At 41.1% G+C, this 17,486-nt stretch overlaps 1 protein-coding gene and 1 pseudogene across 1 annotated transcript in view; one reads left to right on the top strand and one right to left on the bottom strand.

Annotated features, from left to right (window-relative positions):
* Katna1 (katanin catalytic subunit A1) overlaps positions 1 to 17,486 on the top strand; it is a 43,747-nt gene that overhangs the window by 266 nt on the left and 25,995 nt on the right. The window contains exon 2 of the mRNA XM_028764347.1: positions 12,988 to 13,162. Within this exon, the coding sequence (XP_028620180.1) occupies positions 12,995 to 13,162 (168 nt within the window). The 5' untranslated portion in view covers positions 12,988 to 12,994. The remainder of the gene's footprint in view (positions 1 to 12,987; positions 13,163 to 17,486) is intronic.
* Positions 7,376 to 8,192, bottom strand: LOC114618579 (annotated as a pseudogene).

Genomic DNA, 17,486 nt, shown 5'->3' on the forward strand with positions numbered 1-17,486 from the left:
ATCCCCAGAGCTTGGACGCTGGGATTCAGCTTCTTTCCGTACAATTTGTTAGGTTGGAGTTGTACTGTTTTTTTGGTGGTTGGTTTACTTGTTTCTGTGGTTTCTTCTTTGTATTTGCCTTTGGTTTTAGTTTTAAATTTATTCCTATTGTGTGAGTATGATGTAGATGTGGGCGCGTGAGTGGAGGTCGGAGGACAGCTCTGTGGGGTCGCTTCCTTCTATCCACCTCTACGTGGGTCCCAGAGTTGAACTCGGGTAGCGGAGCATGCTGGGCAAATGCCTTTACCAGCTGAGCCAACTCACCTGCGTTTGTTTTGTTTTTGTTGTTTTTAAGGGTGATAATATTGACGTTCTTTCTCTCTCCGTCTGTCTGTCCGTCTTATTTCTGTGTGTAGCCCTGGCTGTCTGGATCTCGCTCTGTAGACCCGACTAGCCTCAGAGATTCGCCTACCTTTATCTCCCAGCGCTGGGATTAAATGTGTACACCACCACGCCACGCTTGGGGTTTCTTAATTTGAGAGCCCAGGGTTCTCATGAAAGCTTTAGGCCTTTTTGATTTGTCGTTGTAGAGAAAATTTATCCCTGGAAGCATTTGTTTCATTCGGTATGTGGGTACAGTTCCATACAAACGTAGACTTGTAACTGTTGCATTTATTTATTTATTTATTTATTTATCTATTTATTTATTTAAATTGACAGTGTCTCTTGTAGCAAAAACTGGCCCTTAACTCCTGATCCTCTTGCCTCTTGTTTTGTACTGGATGTAGACTTGTAACTATTGCCGGCCCTTATTTACTTACTTACTTACTTACTTACTTATTTAGAGACAGTGTTCTTTGTAGCTGAAACTGGCCCTGAACTTCTGATCCTCTTGCCTCTGCCCTGTACTGGGATACAGGCACCTACACCACCCCTGCGTCAAGCCTTTATTTAGTAGTCATTAGTACTTTTTATGTAATTAACTCCCAGCAGAACAGTGATGCACTTTTTTCTTGATGGTACCCATTTATGTGTTCCCTTTAAAATCAGACCTTTAGTTCCTGCTTGAAACGATGCTTCATAAGGTGTGCACTTAGCAGATGCCAAGAAGCATAGTCCTGTTATAAAAGTCCTAAATGTATCAGTATCCTGTTTTGTCTTCTCAAGGAGATAGTTTGGTAATTAGTACGTTTTCATACCAAGAAATAAGAACAAAATTGCTGCAGTTGCTAACTTATGACCTGTATCATGCTTAGAAAAAAAGTCTGTTGATCAGCTTTCAGCCTCTCTGACCACATAAAGCTATGTGACCCTTTATGGCATTTATTATCTAAGAAGGCTGTTAGGTAGGAGTGTGTGTGTGTGTGTGCGCGCATATGTGTGTGTGTCTGCATAAATCTTCAAAGGATTCTGTATCTGATTTTGAAACTGGTACCAAAATCCCGATAAATATTAAGGATCAGAGACTCTCATTGAATTTACTGTATTGTATTTCTGTTGACAGCGGCATGTTGATTTTTCTATTCTACTTGACTGTGAAAAGGTAGCGTGTCAAATCAGTATGGTCCATGTAGATAATATGCTAAATGGATTTTTGCTGCTGGTGGTTCTTGATAGGGGTTGGATATGGCTTTTAGTTGTTGTCTGTTTTGTTCAGGATGGACTGAAAGCTTACCACTGCCTATTAAGTGGGCTTTTTAAAAGACTTATTTATTTTCATGTGCATTGATGTTCTGCCTGCATGTATGTTTGTATATGTGAGGGTGTCAGATCCCCTGGAACTGGAGTTCCAGACAGTTGTGAGCTGCCTTGTGGATGCTGGGAATTGAACCAGGATCCTCTGGAAGAGCAACCAGTGCTGAGCCATCTCTCCAGCCCCTAGAGTAGATTTTTTTTTTCTGAAGTCTTGTGTAGATAAGCTTGCACACATCTTTAATAATGTTAACTTTATTGTGCTTGAGTATGTTTCATCTGGGTACCATCTAGAAAACAGAGCATCACTGTTCTGCTGGGAGTTAATTACATAAAAAGTACTAATGATTATTAAATAAAGGCTTGAACTGGGGGTGGTATAGCTGCCTTTAATCCCAGTACAAGACAGAGGCACAAGGATCAGAAGCTGGAGTTACTGCGATTGTCGGTCCTGGGAGCCACACTTGGGTTCTCTATGCACGAGCAGAAGCATTTCAACCACCAAGCAATCTCTCAAGCTCCTTTTTGTTTTTGTTTTAAAGAGTCATTTGCTTTTATGAATACTTGCTGCATGTATGTATATACACTACATGCATGCCTGAGGAGGCCAGAAGTGGGCATTGAATCCTCTGGAACTGGAGTTACAGGCAGTTGTGCGAGCTGGGACCAGAACCTACGCCCTCAGCACAGGACCTGGAGAGGTGGCTCAGTATTTCAGAGCAGTTAGTGCTCTCCTTCCATCTTACAGGTCCAGCTGTTGTTGTTACGCTGGATGTCAAGGGCCTTCACCTGTGAAGCCATGTTGCTGGCCCCATGGCAGGCTTTATGTGTTTTTAATTTTCCTTTTTTTTTTCTCCAGGAGATACATTTATAGACTGATTGTTTAACTCTAATTTTTTTTGTTGTTGTTGTTTTTACTTTTTGTAGTACTGTGGATCGAAACCAGGGCCTTGAACATGCTAAGCTGTCACTCACACACTGAGTTACATCTCCAGTCTATGCAGATAAATATTCAAAGATTTTTAGCCTTCCAGCATTGGAAGTGAGGGTGTGTGTGTATACATGCGTTCGTGCGTGCATGCTTGTGTCCGTCTGTCGCTGTATGTGTGGGTAAATAAAATCTGAAAGGAGTCTGGATCTGATTTTGAAACCAAAACCAAAATTTTGATAAATATTAAGGATCAGAGAATCTTGTTGAATTTACTGTATTGTCATATAAAGCTGATATTTTCAGATTGTGCTTTAGAAACATTCTGGCTTCCTGTGTTCTCTCATTAAAATAAGGCAATAAATAAATAAATAAATAAATAAATAACCTACCATATCCTTTCCACAAAACTTAAAAAAGAATTTCAGAGTCTAATTTCTTTGTTTCTTTTTTATCTTTAGCATAATTACATAATTGCTACAGTCACTACTCTTTTCTTTTAAGTATTTTTTACTTTGAAATTTTCATATATCTAAACCATTACGTTGACTGAATCCATTAAACACTAACATGCCCCAAGTGTTTCTGTCTCCCCAACTTCAGATCTTATGTTCTTTTATTAATCAACCCCCATTGTTATTAATAAACCTTTGAGTCCAGTTAGTACTGTCTGTGTGTGTGTGCACATGGGTGCCGGCTGGCCAGAATTCATGGCCTCAAAGGACAGTGACTGTTCTTGTCAGCCATTGACTGCAGTCACTAGCCCCTCATATACTTTCATTCCTGAAATTGCTTGTTTGTCTCTAGCATATTTGAGGGGGCTTTGCAAGCCTGAGTTCAACTCCTGAAACCAGGAGAATCCACTCCACACGGTGGTTTGTCTTCTGACCTCGGCCCATGCACCGGGCTACACGCTTTGTTTTTCTTAGAAAGAAAGCTTATTGCTAGTATTCATTTCTGTGTATGTATTTGAAACAGGCTGTCATATAAGTCCAGGCTGGCTCTGTAGCCAGTGATGACCTCTGCCTTCACTACCTCAGCTGCTCATCTACTTCTGTCTTTATCATCAAAGCAATTCTTTTACAATCCGTTGCTCTGTGAATGTTTCTTGAATGATTGACCTGTGCATATCACAGTAAAAATGGCATTTCTCAGTGGTGTCCAGCCTTACATACCTTTAGAAATTAGACAGCTGTGGTGTCCTGTGTGATGTGCACCAGCTGTGGTGTCCTGTGTAGATGTGCACCAGCTGTGGTGTCCTGTGTAGATGTGCACCAGCTGTGGTGTCCTGTGTGATGTGCACCAGCTGTGGTGTCCTGTGTAGACGTGGACCAGGGAGGGCCTCGTTCTGGTGGTTAGATCTTAGTGCTCAGTGCTTAGATTTGCTGCCTCTTCTGGAGCGTTCAGTTGCTGGTTTTTCCAGTTGTACATGGGTCGGGGGAGTATTTTGTCTCTTCGTAGAGGAACTTTACTTGGTCAAATATTAAGATTGCTAAAAACATCTATAAGTTTTTTTGTGTGTAATTAAATTTATGCTTAAATTAAAATTTCCTGTTGTGGCTTGTTGGCCACTCGTAAACAGAGTGTTGGGTAGTATAAAGGAAGGCTTGAGTAAGATGAAACAGAAGATTGTCTTTCTAAGAACTAAGGTTCCCAATCTTGAGGCAACTGGTTTTTGGCGGGGTTGAGGGGGGGGAGTGTGGGAAGGGTTACATTAACCTTGAGCCAGTAGGTACTGTTTATAACTAATAGTACTTAAAATCTTAAGAGCCTATTAGCTTTTTTTCCACTTCCTCAAATTCTGCCAGATGCTATGCTAGATAAACCCAGTTTCTGTTCATCTGTAGTGGAATTTGAGCAATTGAATTGAGAAATTGAAGAATGTAAAAAATAGAGATGTTAATATTCTGGCTTAGATAGTTGGAGTAATAGAAAAATAATGATTTTTATCTAACTTTTAGTGAAATAAGAGTGCTTTGACAGTATATCCATAAACACTTTGGGTTTTGTTTTGTTTGTTTGTTTTTGATAGCCAAAGAGTTTGCATGTCATCTGTTATGTAGCCTTGGATTGATGTTGCATTATTTGTTTGTTAGAAAAATATCAAGCAAGGCATGGAACCTCACGTCTGTAATCCTGGCATTTGGGAGGCTGAGCAAGAGAGCCGCTGTGATTCTAGGCCAACCAGAGCTAATATGAAATCCTTCCACTTCCCTCCCTAAGAAAAGAAAGAAACAGATTTGGCTTGAAAGGAATTCTATCTGACTAGAAAGAGAAATTCAAAACAGTATACCATTGAAGAAGGCTAGGAATAACCTCTCTGGGCTTTGAGCCCTGGCCATGAACATCAAAAAATAAAAAATAATTAAGAGAGGCCTGCTGCACTGGGCCATACAGACCCACTGTACACTTCCAGAGTTGGCCAGAGCTGGCCAGGTTCCTGTCTTGCAGTGCTGCTGCCCAGACTAGGCATTGCGATAGAGAAAAGACAGTTTGAAGGCAGAAGAAACCACACAAGAATGAAATGGGCCTGGAGGAGGTGACTCAGTCTCCAGAGGATCCGGGGTCGATTTCCAGCTCCCATGTAGCTGCATGCAACAAGCATCTGCAGCCTCAGTGTCAGAGAATCCGATGCCTCCCTCTGCCGTCTGTGGGCACTGCATGCACTAGGTGCACAGACATTTAGGCACAACACCCTAGTAATAAAATAAAATCTCAACAAAAGAATCAAATAGTAGTCCCAGCTTGGTAGGATGTGAGAGTTTTGGGGATCAGAAGCTAGACTCAGGGAAGAGGGTTTGTAGTAAAGGCAACCCTAGCAGCAGTCACCCGTTCAAAAGTATTTTGAGATCTGTGTGCCAAGCATGGTCCTGGGTGCTAAGGATACAGTGGTTAACAAATGAAGTTACAGGCTCTGCTCTGGGCTTTTATTGAGTGAGGTACAACATGAGTGGTCACAACTTCTGTCATTCATTTCTCCTGGGATTCCCTCCCCCCTTTTTCTTTTGGACTTCAGATGCTGATAAGTTGACATTAGCTCAGGCCTAACCTGTATTGCTTTGCATTAGTCAGTTACTGCATAGCCTAGTGTTAAAACATGGGAATGTGTGGCTTTGTGGCTGTCTCTGATTCAGTCTTCCACAAAGCTGTCATGACATCATTTGGGCTTCAAGTCATCTCCAGACATAACCAAAGGAGGATTCAAGCCTCATTCATATTGTTAACAGGATTCAGCTGCTCGTGGGCACTTAGTGTGAGAACCTCAGTTCATCACTAATTGCTGGCCTGGGACTGCCCTCATTTCTTTGTGGTGTGAGCCACTTCACAAAGGAGCTTGCCACATAATAGCTGGTTTTCCTTTGAGCAGATACAAAGAGACAGTGAGTAGGATAGAAGTCACAGTTTAATCCCGGGAGGAAAATCCTACCCAACCTTTTTGCTTGCTTACAAGCACAAATTCAAGGTCTCATATAGCTCAGGCTGGCCTTAAGCTCAATACACAGCTGAGGATGGCTTTGAACTCCTAAGTGCTAGGATTACAGGGATGGACGCTTGGCTTGTGCCTGATTCTTTGATTCACTTTTTCCTTTTCACCCTCTTTAGACTGGCACATAGAATATACTTAGATATGCATGTATATGTTTTAAAGTGTTTATGTAGCATAAGTAATTTTTACTTTAATCAAATGGTATTCAAATTAGACATTGTTCTATGTCTAAGATTTTTGTTTTCCAACCCTTTATCTTTGATGATCTAATTCGTGTTGCTGTTTATAAAGTTGTTCATTGTTTCCTTGTTCTGTAGATGTACTTCTGGGGGCTTTTCTATACCTGTTATCCCGTTTAGCTGCTGAGTAAAGACACAGACCTTCAATTTATTAAAAGGCTTCAGGCACTATAGCTGGACAGTACTCATCTATTCCAACCCAACCATGCTGGCCTGGACCTCTGTCCAACCACATGGCCCCATCTGAGTCTTGCCCTGGCTCATTCTGCTCCATATGAGCTCTCATGGCAACTCCCTTGGTGATCTGCTCATGGTCCATCCCCCCCCCCTTTTCCCTCTCCCTCTCCTTGGGACCCCCTGACCGGGATCAGAAGTCCTGCCTCCCCTCTCCACCTGCCCAGCTGTTGGCTGAACAGCACTTTATTAACCAATTAGAAGTGATGGAAAACAATTTCTACACATCAGTGAGACAGGAGATGCTTCAATAATCCTGACAGTGATAATGTCTGGACTGCAACCAGATCTCTGGGCACAGAAGTCAGCATCTGAATACACAGTGCACAAAACCATCCCCAACAATGTACTATATATTTAACTATGTTCTTTACCATATTTTCTTAGCAGATTTTCTCCAACTTTTTTGTGGTATTTTTTTAATACTGAATTTTTTAATATAAAAAAGACTAAGTCAAATTTTTAAAGCAAACATGCCATAATAATACGGCATTGTTTCCATAATCAATGCTCATGAAAAGGCATCAGTACAAAAATCTAAGGAAAGACAGTAGATTAGTAATTAGAGCATCACGTAATGTTGATTTTAGGAAGAAACTTGACACGTAAAAGAAGAAGCATATGACAATTCAAGTATGCAATTTGAATTTACAAATTAAAAAAAATTCTCCACTTCTCTAGCTGGTTTCTTTTGAATGGCTAAATTCTAGCCTCATTTTTTTTTTAATCAACAAGTCAATTGGACAAACTCATTTACTCAAATTTACATCCTAGAATATGTAAGTAAACTGAAGACATTATTCAGATGAGTAAGTTCTATTCATTTTCGTCATCTCTGTGATCAGGTTGCAAAGGACACGCTTTTCTTTTTGCTTTTTCTAAGCCATTGCTTTCTGCTTCTTCAGGAATTAGTTCTCTTTCTTAGAATTTTTAGAAGACAGACTGAAGAATTCCCCGGTGTCTTTTTGCCACTTGGGAGTTGGGTGCACACAGATTGGGTTCCCTCCTGCATTCTTATTTTCAGCTTTTCTTGACGAACTTGAGGAAGAATTGTTGACAAAGATGGAGGAGCCAAGCACCTTCCCAGGGGCTTGAGAAGCCACCACTTTCTGTAGGCTCCTGGGACATAGTTTGCTTTGGTTCGCACCCTGGTCACACAGGAAGAGACAACTTTACTGACTCCTCAACTGGACAAGAACCCTGTATTTTATAATCAAATATATGAATTGTACATAATACGTATTGTCATTTTCATACATACACATAATACACTTTGATTTTATTCCCCCTGCTTTCAGCTGCTTGATTCTTCACATAATTCTATTAAGATCTAGAATCAAGTCCCTTTATAAATCACTGGGAGGCTTCCTCTGGAGTCTTTACAAAGGTGTGAAATTGCTGGCTATAGTATTTCTGCATAGGACCATTGATAAATACATAAAGATATCCCTATTTATTGCCAGATTGTTCTTTATTCTCACAAATTGTAAGGGTTCCTGTCTCCCCAAATCCCCATTCATAGTTAACATTATTGAATTTGCTATATTTTTAAAGCTAGCTTTATTTTTTTATGTGTATAGATAGGTGTGTACCTGCATGAGTTTATGTACACCACTTGCAGGCAGGTGTCCATGGAGGCAAGAGGATGTTAGAATCCTTGGACTGGACTTACAGGCAGTTGTGAGATGTCTGCTATGGGAAGTAGGCTCCTAATCCAGGTCTTCTCCAAGAGCAGCAAGTACTCTAACCACTGGGCCATGTCTCTAGCCCCAAATTTACTATATTTTTAAGCTTTATGAATGTAAAAGAATCTCTTATTAATGTCCATACTTGTTAAACATTTGAATTTTCCCTTTTGTGACTTGATTTTTATGTTCTTTACCCTTTTTAATGTAAAGTACTTTGTCCTTTAGCATAAGGAATTACAGTGATAGATTTTTCTGATCTTTAGTTATCCTTATATTCCTGGGATAAACCCTTCTAGATCCTGGTATGTGTGTGTATCTGTGTGTTGGTGCATTGTAGGTTGCCTAATGTTTAAAATTTCTATCTGTAAGAAATTCACTTCATACTGTTCTTACTCAGATTTAGAACTGAAACTCATGAGAGGAGTTGGTCAGAAGACTAGGGATATATAGTTCAATAGTAGAGTGTGGGGCATGTGCAAGGTCCTGGCTTCCACCAGCAGCAGCCGTAAGAGAAAGAAGGAGAGTGGTCAGTTTTCCCTTGTTTTCTTTATCAACTTTGATGAACTGGAATTCTTGCTGCTTAGAAGGTAGATAAAATGTACCCGTAGAAGCTGAGGAGATGGCTCAGCAAGCATAGAAGTCTGGGTTGGCTCTCCAGAAGCCACTGAGTACTAGAACACATGTCTCTAATCTTAGTGCTAGGGAGGCAGAGACAGGATCCCTGAGACCTGCAGGCCCCCAGGTTCACTAAGAGACCCTGTCTCAAAAAAAAAAAAAAAAAAAAGGTGGAGAGTGCATTAGGAAGAATACTAGCCTGTGTGTCCATCTCTACCCCCTTACTCTGACTCCCCTGCCCCACACACTCCAGTCCTCCTCCCATCCCCATTTCCCCTCCCACATGTAAAAAACATCTAAAGTTTTGATTTTTGATGTTTGTTTTGTTGATTTCAAGGCAGGGTTTCTCTGTGTACTTGGCTATTCTAGAACTTGCTTTGTAGACCTTGCTGGCCTTCAACTCACAGAGATCCATCTGCCTCTGCTTTCAGAGTGCTGGGATTAAAAGCATGTTGTGCTACTATACCCAGTTCATCCTAAAGTTGTTTTTTTTTTTTTAAAAAAAAGATTTATTTATTTTATGTATATGAGTACACTGCAGCTGTCTTCAGACACACCAGAAGAGGGCATTGGATCCCATTACAGATGGTTACGAGCCACCATATGGTTGCTAGGAATTGAACTGATGACGTCTGGAAGAGCAGCTCTCTTCATCCCTTATCCTAAAGTTTCTAAAGAAGGACTTTTTACAACAGTTATTACAGTGTCTCTTCTTTTTTCGGGGTGGGGGGGCAGGATTTCATTATGTGGCACTGGTTATCTAGTGGAGCTTGTTATCTGGGTAGACCAGGCTGGCTGTAAACTCAAAGATCTGCCTTCTGCTGTTTCCATAGTGCTAGGATTAATGGCATTTGCATGGCCAGACCTGGCTAAAATTTTATTTTTTAAACAGTGAAGGAGAGAAAAAAATCCATTTTGTTTTGTCTTAAATTGTGTTATGTTTTAATTCTTACTTAGATTATTTTTTCCCCAAACACACCTTTTTGTTTTTTCATGATCAGAATCCTAGCAAAGAATTGTTTTCAGTTTTTCAAAGATTCAGGTTTTAGTTCTAGAATTCTTTTTCAGTTTTGGAGTGTTCTTTGTGTTTTATTGTTTGACCATTTCCTTATTTCTATATTATCTGGTGATTTTAGCTTGCCATTAGTCCTTTTCCAGTTTCCCGAGTTGCTAGTTGCTAGTCGTGTTTGTTCTATCTTGCAGTAGTGGATGGAGAGAATTTCCCTGGGTAATCCCACTCCATCATCACTTTGTGACTCCCTAGGGTTGGCTCAGTAAGGTACTGGCATCTGTCTGGGCCTCTTGTCTTTTCCTTGTGCTTGGAAATTGAGTCTGATAATTAGATGAAGTATTGTGAGTTTGATGATTCTAATACAGCACCTAATACACAGCTCATGACATGTTTTAATCAAACCTAGCTCAGAAGAGGATTAGTAGTTATAACTGGCTGGATAAAGGATGAGAACTCTGAGGGACAGCACAGAAAGTGAGTGTGAGGTTGAAGTAATCCTGACATCCTTTCTTTCAGCTGAGGTTGTAACACCATCTCTGAATAAAGTTTCTTCTGTGGAATGTAGTACTAGCCTCATGTGCACTAGTAAATAGTGTTCATCTTAGCTCTCCCCCAGCTAACATTTCCTGTTGCTTCCTATAATTTGCCTACTTGGCAGAAAATCCTAGTAGCAAGGCTCATTGATTCCTCAGATGTTTGCCCACCATCATAATCCTTGTCCCTGCCCACTGGACCAAGCAATCTACTTAAAATTATACTGGAGGAAATTTGTTTGAGGTGTTCTTTCAAAGAAGTCCTTGTCCAAAAAGTAAATAAGAACAATTGTTTCATGTCTAGTGTCGTATGGTGGCACAGGCTAGTATTCCCACCACTTGAGAGACTGAGGCAGGAGGATAGCCAGTTAGAGGCCAGCCTGGTTTACATAATAAGTACGAAGCAAAAAACAAAAACGAAAAAAACAATCCTCATTTAACTTGCTCTTGACTATGGGTGATCAAGCTGGGGCAGGGTTCCTACATAGAAGGAAATATTTATGTGAATGTGTGTGCCTGGGTGTGTGCATGTAGTGGAGGTCAGAAGTGGGCTTCACATCTCCTGACACTGTAGTTACAGACAGTTGTGAGTGTGCAAGAGCAGTAAGTGTTCTAATCACTGAGCCATTTTCCAGCTCTGTGATGATCCTTGACTGCCCAACAGCTCCTGTCTGAATAGTCTGCTGAGACACAAAAGGAGTAAACAGTCATTTCATTTCCCTCGTACTTCTCTGTCCTCTTAGGTTTCCTGTGACTTTGGTTATCGTGGTACTTTCCTAAGCCTAAAGTGCTGCTTATTGAAGCGCAGGAATGTCCAAGCTGCCAGCAGTTCTTTGCCCACAGTGTTGCAGATTTGCTTTGCTAGTCTCATGACCACCACCCTCGTACAAATCACAAATCGTTTTCCTCAGAACATGCAGATCCTTCCGACTATCTCCTGCTGTTAACTGTACTTAGCAGAATAGCACTCATTGTCCCCATTAACAAAGCTGGCATTTATCAAGTGCCTACTTTTAATGATTACTTGTGTCCATCTCTGCATATTCATATCCTATTAAATGCAAATACCTTAGTTGTCATGTGCAGAAACATTCATTGAAGATACACTTCTCTGTGGAACAGTATGACCTGGCTTCCATTTCAGCATCTTCCTTCCTTGTACTCCAAGTGCTGGATTTAGAAGCCTGAGCTGTCGTCATGCCTGGCACCAAGTTACTTATTTATTTACTTTGTACTAGGGTTTGAGTGTAGGACCTCATGCATGCTAGCCAGGTGCTCCTCTATTGAGCTATGTCCCCAGCACCCATTTCCTTTTTATGTTTGCTGAGACATGGTCTGGCTTAGCTGCTCAGGCTCACTTTGAACTTGCTGTGTCTCCCAGGCTGTCCTTAAACTTATGACTCTACTACTTCAATTCCCAAGTAATGGGGATTACAGGCATTCACCACAGCATCTGCCTAGTCACTTTCTATTGGTGGTGTGTAACCTTGGAAGTAGTTACTATCCCAGACAATTTAACAATTGAGACTTGGAAGAAATAGTAAGAGCTTAACCAAGATGCCAGAATTAGAATTCTTTTTTTTAAGATGTATTTATTTTATGTATATGAGTACTTAGTCTAGTTGAGATAAATGTAGAGTAACTGCAGACAAATGTCTTGATAAAAATTCCAGTAAAATGCCAGAGGCGAACATTTGTTTTGAACTGAGTTAACCTAAGAAAGTCCGAGTTCACCTTTATGCTGGAACTTAGCAGTGGGAACTAAATCAAGCATGTTTGTGTATTTGTACGGGTTTTATTTTTGGTGGTACTATAATTTGAAGCCAAGGCCTTGTCTTATGTACTTTATATCTAAACTCTGTCTCCAGCTCAAGCTGTTTTGTTTGTCGTGTGTTGTTGTTTATGTGTCTGTTTGCTACTGAGCATTGAACCAAGGGCCTTAGTGCATGCTAGGAAAGCAATCTAGCACTGAACTGATCTTTATCTCCAAGTCTCATGCTGTTTCTTTAAGGATGGAAACTGTAGGAGTGAATGTAGAGATGGTGTTATGTATGTTATTGTAAACTTAATTTGTAAAAATGATTTGTTCAGACTGGTGAAAAGGCTCAGTGGTTAAGAGCACTGGCTGTGTTTCCAGGGGGCCTGGAACAATGCTCAGTACACACACTGTGGCTCTCAACCATGTGTAACTGCAGCCTCAGAGTATCAGACACCACCTTCTGGCCCTCTGCATACACTGCATGCACACGGTATATAGACATACATAAAGATAAAATACTCATCATACAAATGAGTTATTTAAATAATATTTAATAAATGAATTATTTAAAATTTTGTTAGTTTTAGGGCAGGTATGTACTGTGTATGTTTACATGGAGGCCAGGACAGCTTTGTGGATTTTGTTTTCTTGTTTTATCTTTACTTGAGTTCATTGGATTAAAGTTGGATCATCTACTAAATGGTCTCGCTGGCCCCATTGTAAACGTCCTTATTGAAGGAGTCCTGGAAAGTATATTTTAAAGAAACTTTATAATTAGAGATGTATAACACCAAAATGTTTGTTGTTTCTTCTTTTCTTAGGTTACATATGAGCATGAGTCTTCTAATGATTAGTGAGAATGTAAAATTGGCTCGTGAATATGCATTGCTGGGAAACTATGACTCTGCAATGGTCTACTATCAGGGAGTTCTTGACCAAATGAACAAGTATCTGTACTCAGTCAAAGATACATACCTCCATCAGAAATGGCAACAGGTAAGAGCCATGGCTGCTGTGTTTAATACTCAGAAATTTACATTGGCATTCAATGCTGTACAGTAGTTTGGTTGGTTGATTGGTTTTGGTTTTTTGAGACAGAGTTTCTTTGAGTGGCTTTGGCTGTGCTACAAGTTGCTCTGTAGACCAGGCTAGCTTCAAACTCACAGAGATTCACCTGCTTCTGCCTCCTGAGTGCTGGGATTAAAGGCATGCATCCCCACTACCAGGCCTCCAAGAGTATAGTTTTATTACATGGATTTTTTAAAATTAATTTATTTAATGTATGTGAGTACACTGCAGCTGTCTTCAGATACACCAGAAGAGGGCACCGGATCCCATGACAGATGGTTGTGGGCCACCTTGTGGTTGCTGAGAATTGAACTCAGGACCTCTGGAAGAGCAGTCAGTGCTTTTAACCACTGAGCCATCTCTCCAGCCCTATTACATGGATTTTTTTTGTTGTTGTTGTTGTTGTTTTTCGAGACAGGGTTTCTCTGTGTAGCCCTGGCTGTCCTGGAACACACTCTGTAGACCAGGCTGGCCTCGAACTCAGAAATCCACCTGCCTCTGCCTCCCAAGTGCTGGGATTAAAGGCGTGCGCCATCACCCGGCTTCCTTCTCTTTTTTTTTTTTTTTTTATTACATGGATTTTTATACATTATTTGAAACCTCACATTAGTGTATTAGTCAGAGTTCTCTAGAGGAACAGTACTGATAGAATGAATGAATACACACACACATATGTGAAATAAATGTGTGTGTGTGTATTCATTCTTACATATATATGAGAGGTTTATTAGAGCTGCTTACAGGCTGTAGTTCAGCTAGTCCAACAATGGTTGTCTCTCAGTAGAAAGGAAAAAGACAAACAAACAAACAAAACCTGGTAGTTTGTTCTCTCCACAAGACTGGATGTCTCAGCTGCTCTAAGGTTGGAGTTCCAAAGAAGTATGCTGTAATGCCAGTAAAGCCAGGAGGAAATCAAATAGGCCAAGAGCAAAGTTTGTCTTTCTTGTCCGTTTTAATAGGCCACCATGAGAAGGTGCAGTCCAGATTTAGTATGGGTCTTCCCACTTTTACTCTGGATTTTAGTTAATTCCAGATGTAGTCAAGTTGACCACCAAGAATAGCCATCACATGAGCAGCAGCCCTTTTACAAAGCAGCAGCAGTGTGAAGCTCTGCTTCATTATTCTAATTACTGTGGTCTAATCATAATTTTAGAGAAGTACGCTTTTTCTTTGATTCTTTCTTTGAGACACTCGGTGGCCCTGGCTGTCCTGGAATTGGCTGTGTGGGCTGTGATGTCCTCATCTTCAATTCTCTTGTCTCTGCCTGCCCAGTCCTAGGGTTAATGGATGTTCCACCATACCCAGGCCCACTCACAGTGGACTTTATGAAGACGTTGGTAAAATTGCAAATGATAGAAAATTCTTCAAGAACCTTATTTCCTATAAAATTTCACAAAGTTGATCATATTTGAATCCCGTTTAAGGAATTTTAGGCACTGAGAACCAGAAGAAAATTATAGTTGGAAACCATAGAATTCATAACTTTTGTCCAGGGCAGCGTTTACCAGGGTTCAGTTGTCATCACAGGAAAGCATGTTAAGAAGTTAATGGTCCTTTGGATCTGCACTTGTATGTGAAGTATTACTGCCTGACTACTGTTTAAATACAGTACCACATTTGTCTGTAATGTTTGGAGAACAGTATCCTGTTTTTGAAATGAACTTTTCCTTAAATCTGACTCTCTCTATATATGCTACCAGGTGGGGAACATACTTTAGAAATATGTAAATCACTTTAAATGTATAGTTCAGTAATGTTAAATACATTCAGTGTTGTACCATTACCCCATATAACAGAGTTTGATTGTGATTTTAAAAGTTAGCTAAGTCAAATAAGGTGATGCAAACCTACAATCCCAGTTTGGAGGCTCAGGCAGGAGGGATGGTGACTTCGAGGCCAATGTTCAATGCTCATGGAACCCTTGCTTAAAAATCAAAATCAGTGCTTTTCACCAAGATAGCACCAAAAGTGAATAAGGAAGCTCCTGCCCCTCCCAAAGCCAAAGCCAAAGCGAAGGCCTTGAAAGCTAAGAAGACAGTGCTGAAAGGCATCCACAGCCACAAAAAGAAGAAGATCCGAACATCTTCTAGCGGCCCAAGACACTGCGGCTCCAGAGACAGCCAAAGTGTCCTCGAAAGAGTGCACCCAGGAGAAACAAGCTTGACCACTATGCTATCATCAAATTCCCACTGACCACTGAGTCAGCCATGAAGAAAACAGAGGACAACAACACGCTTGTGTTCATTGTGGATGTCAAGGCCAACAAGCATCAGATCAAACAGGCCGTGAAGAAACTATGACATTGATGTGGCCAAAGTCAGCCAGCACCCTGATAAGGCCTGACTGAGAGAAGAAGGCGTGTGGTCGCTTGGCTCCCGATTATGATGCTCTGGATGCTGCCAGCAAGACTGGTAAAAGGTCACGCGCAGCTTAGATACATCACAGCAGGCCAAGATGGTTCCACAAGGGGAGGTTTATTAAGAGAGTAGGAGAGAGAGAGGAGTAGAGAGGGTAGAGGCCGGCCATGACCACGTGGAGAGAGGGGGAAGGGAAGGGAGGAAGAGCGAGAAGCTAGAGGCAAGAGAGTAAGAGAGGATGAGGCAAGCAGCCCCTTTTATAGTGGGCACGCCTACCTGGCTGTTGCCAGGTAACTGTGGGGAGGAGCATATCTGGGTGTTGCCAGATAACTGTGGAGGTGGAGTTTAGACAGAATACAAACATTCCCACGTTTTGGTTTAATTAAAAAGAAAAATTAGAAAGAGGTGACGGTGAAGCAGGAATAGGGTCGTCATGAAATCTGGCTACTTCCTGCTGGCATTGGGGACGACGTGTCTTTAGGGGGAACCTAGAAGAATTTGAGATGTTTGTCCGGTCTTAGGAGAACTGCCTGTTTTCTGATGTCTAGGGTCAGGTCCAGTAGGAGCAGCTGTATGTGTGGCAGGAGATGGAGCATCTGAAGGTTGTTTCTCTGGAGCTGTATTGGATGTACCTGGACTTGACAAGATGTAGGAGATAAGATTAAGAACACTTGGAGAAAGATTTTTTTCTAAGATGTATATTTGAAACCCAGAGGGATCTCACCCTTTGTTATAGGTAGTGAGTGGGAATTTTAGGCAGATGTACTTATCTGGATGGCATCCATGAGAGGTAGATCTGAATGGGTTTCCTGTAGCTTATAAGTTTACAAAAGAAATAACAGCATGAGTTAACACAAGTAGTCTTTCAACTGAGTTTAGGTAATGAGGTAACAGATAAAATCTGTGAAAACTTAGCTGTCAATGTAGTCAGAAGTCTGGTAAAGAGAAAACAACAATCTACGAGTAATATATTATTTTTTAAAAAATGACAGAGTCTACTAGTCAACAGTTCTCATGGTTTCCACAGTCTCTTGGGTGAAGTCAGTTTGGCTTCCAAGCGCAGAAGCCACAGGGCTTTTTTCTGTGGAATGGGTACGCATTATATGAGAAATGACTTACCTTTATTTAGCCAAGTCATTTGACTCAGGGCATCTCGTTGTGTCTGTTCACAGTCTAGGCTGTATGTTCTAAGAGTCCGGCATCTAGGTCTTCTGAAACCATCTTGGGCTAACTGTTAGAGGCTTTGGGCATTCTGTTGGCCATAAACTTAAAATATATAATTAGCAGACTTCTGACAAGATTGAGAGCTATAAGGATTGGTTGTAACTGAATAGAAATCTATCAAAACGGGTTAGGAAAGAGTCTTAAGTAACTTTGGCGGGTTGTATAGGAAGAGAAAAGCACATTTTTGTATTAGCACAGAAACATTTTTGTTAAGAAAGCTGGATTGTACGGCTGTCACAGGTTGGAGCTGTGAGTCACAGTTGCCACAGGCAGGTCAGGTCTGTGGGGTGGCAGCATGGCTGCAGGGCGGGTCTTCCTGCTGGCAGCTGGAATTTGTTGTCCAGTGACTCTGGCAGCAGTTCTAGGCTAATGTGTGTGGAACCTGCAGACATCTGCTAGGGTCACAGCAATTCCCCATTTTGGTTTAATTAATTAAAAAAAGAAAGATTAGAAAGGGGGTAGAACCTTGGGTGGGGAGCAGGCAGAACACATGGAAAGGGGTATAGGGAATTTTTCCAGTTATCAGACTGCTGGCAGTATGTGTCTGTGGGTACTGACGAAGACAATGTGTTGCCCATTGTTGTTACAGGGTATCAGCCAGCGTCCTGAATGAAAAGCCAGCAACAAAGCAATCAGGCTCAGGCTAGATACCCAGGTCGTCACGTGAATAT

Source organism: Grammomys surdaster, unplaced genomic scaffold, assembly GCF_004785775.1.
Source record: "Grammomys surdaster isolate TR1022 unplaced genomic scaffold, NIH_TR_1.0 143, whole genome shotgun sequence".
Taxonomy (NCBI): Eukaryota; Metazoa; Chordata; class Mammalia; order Rodentia; family Muridae; genus Grammomys; species Grammomys surdaster.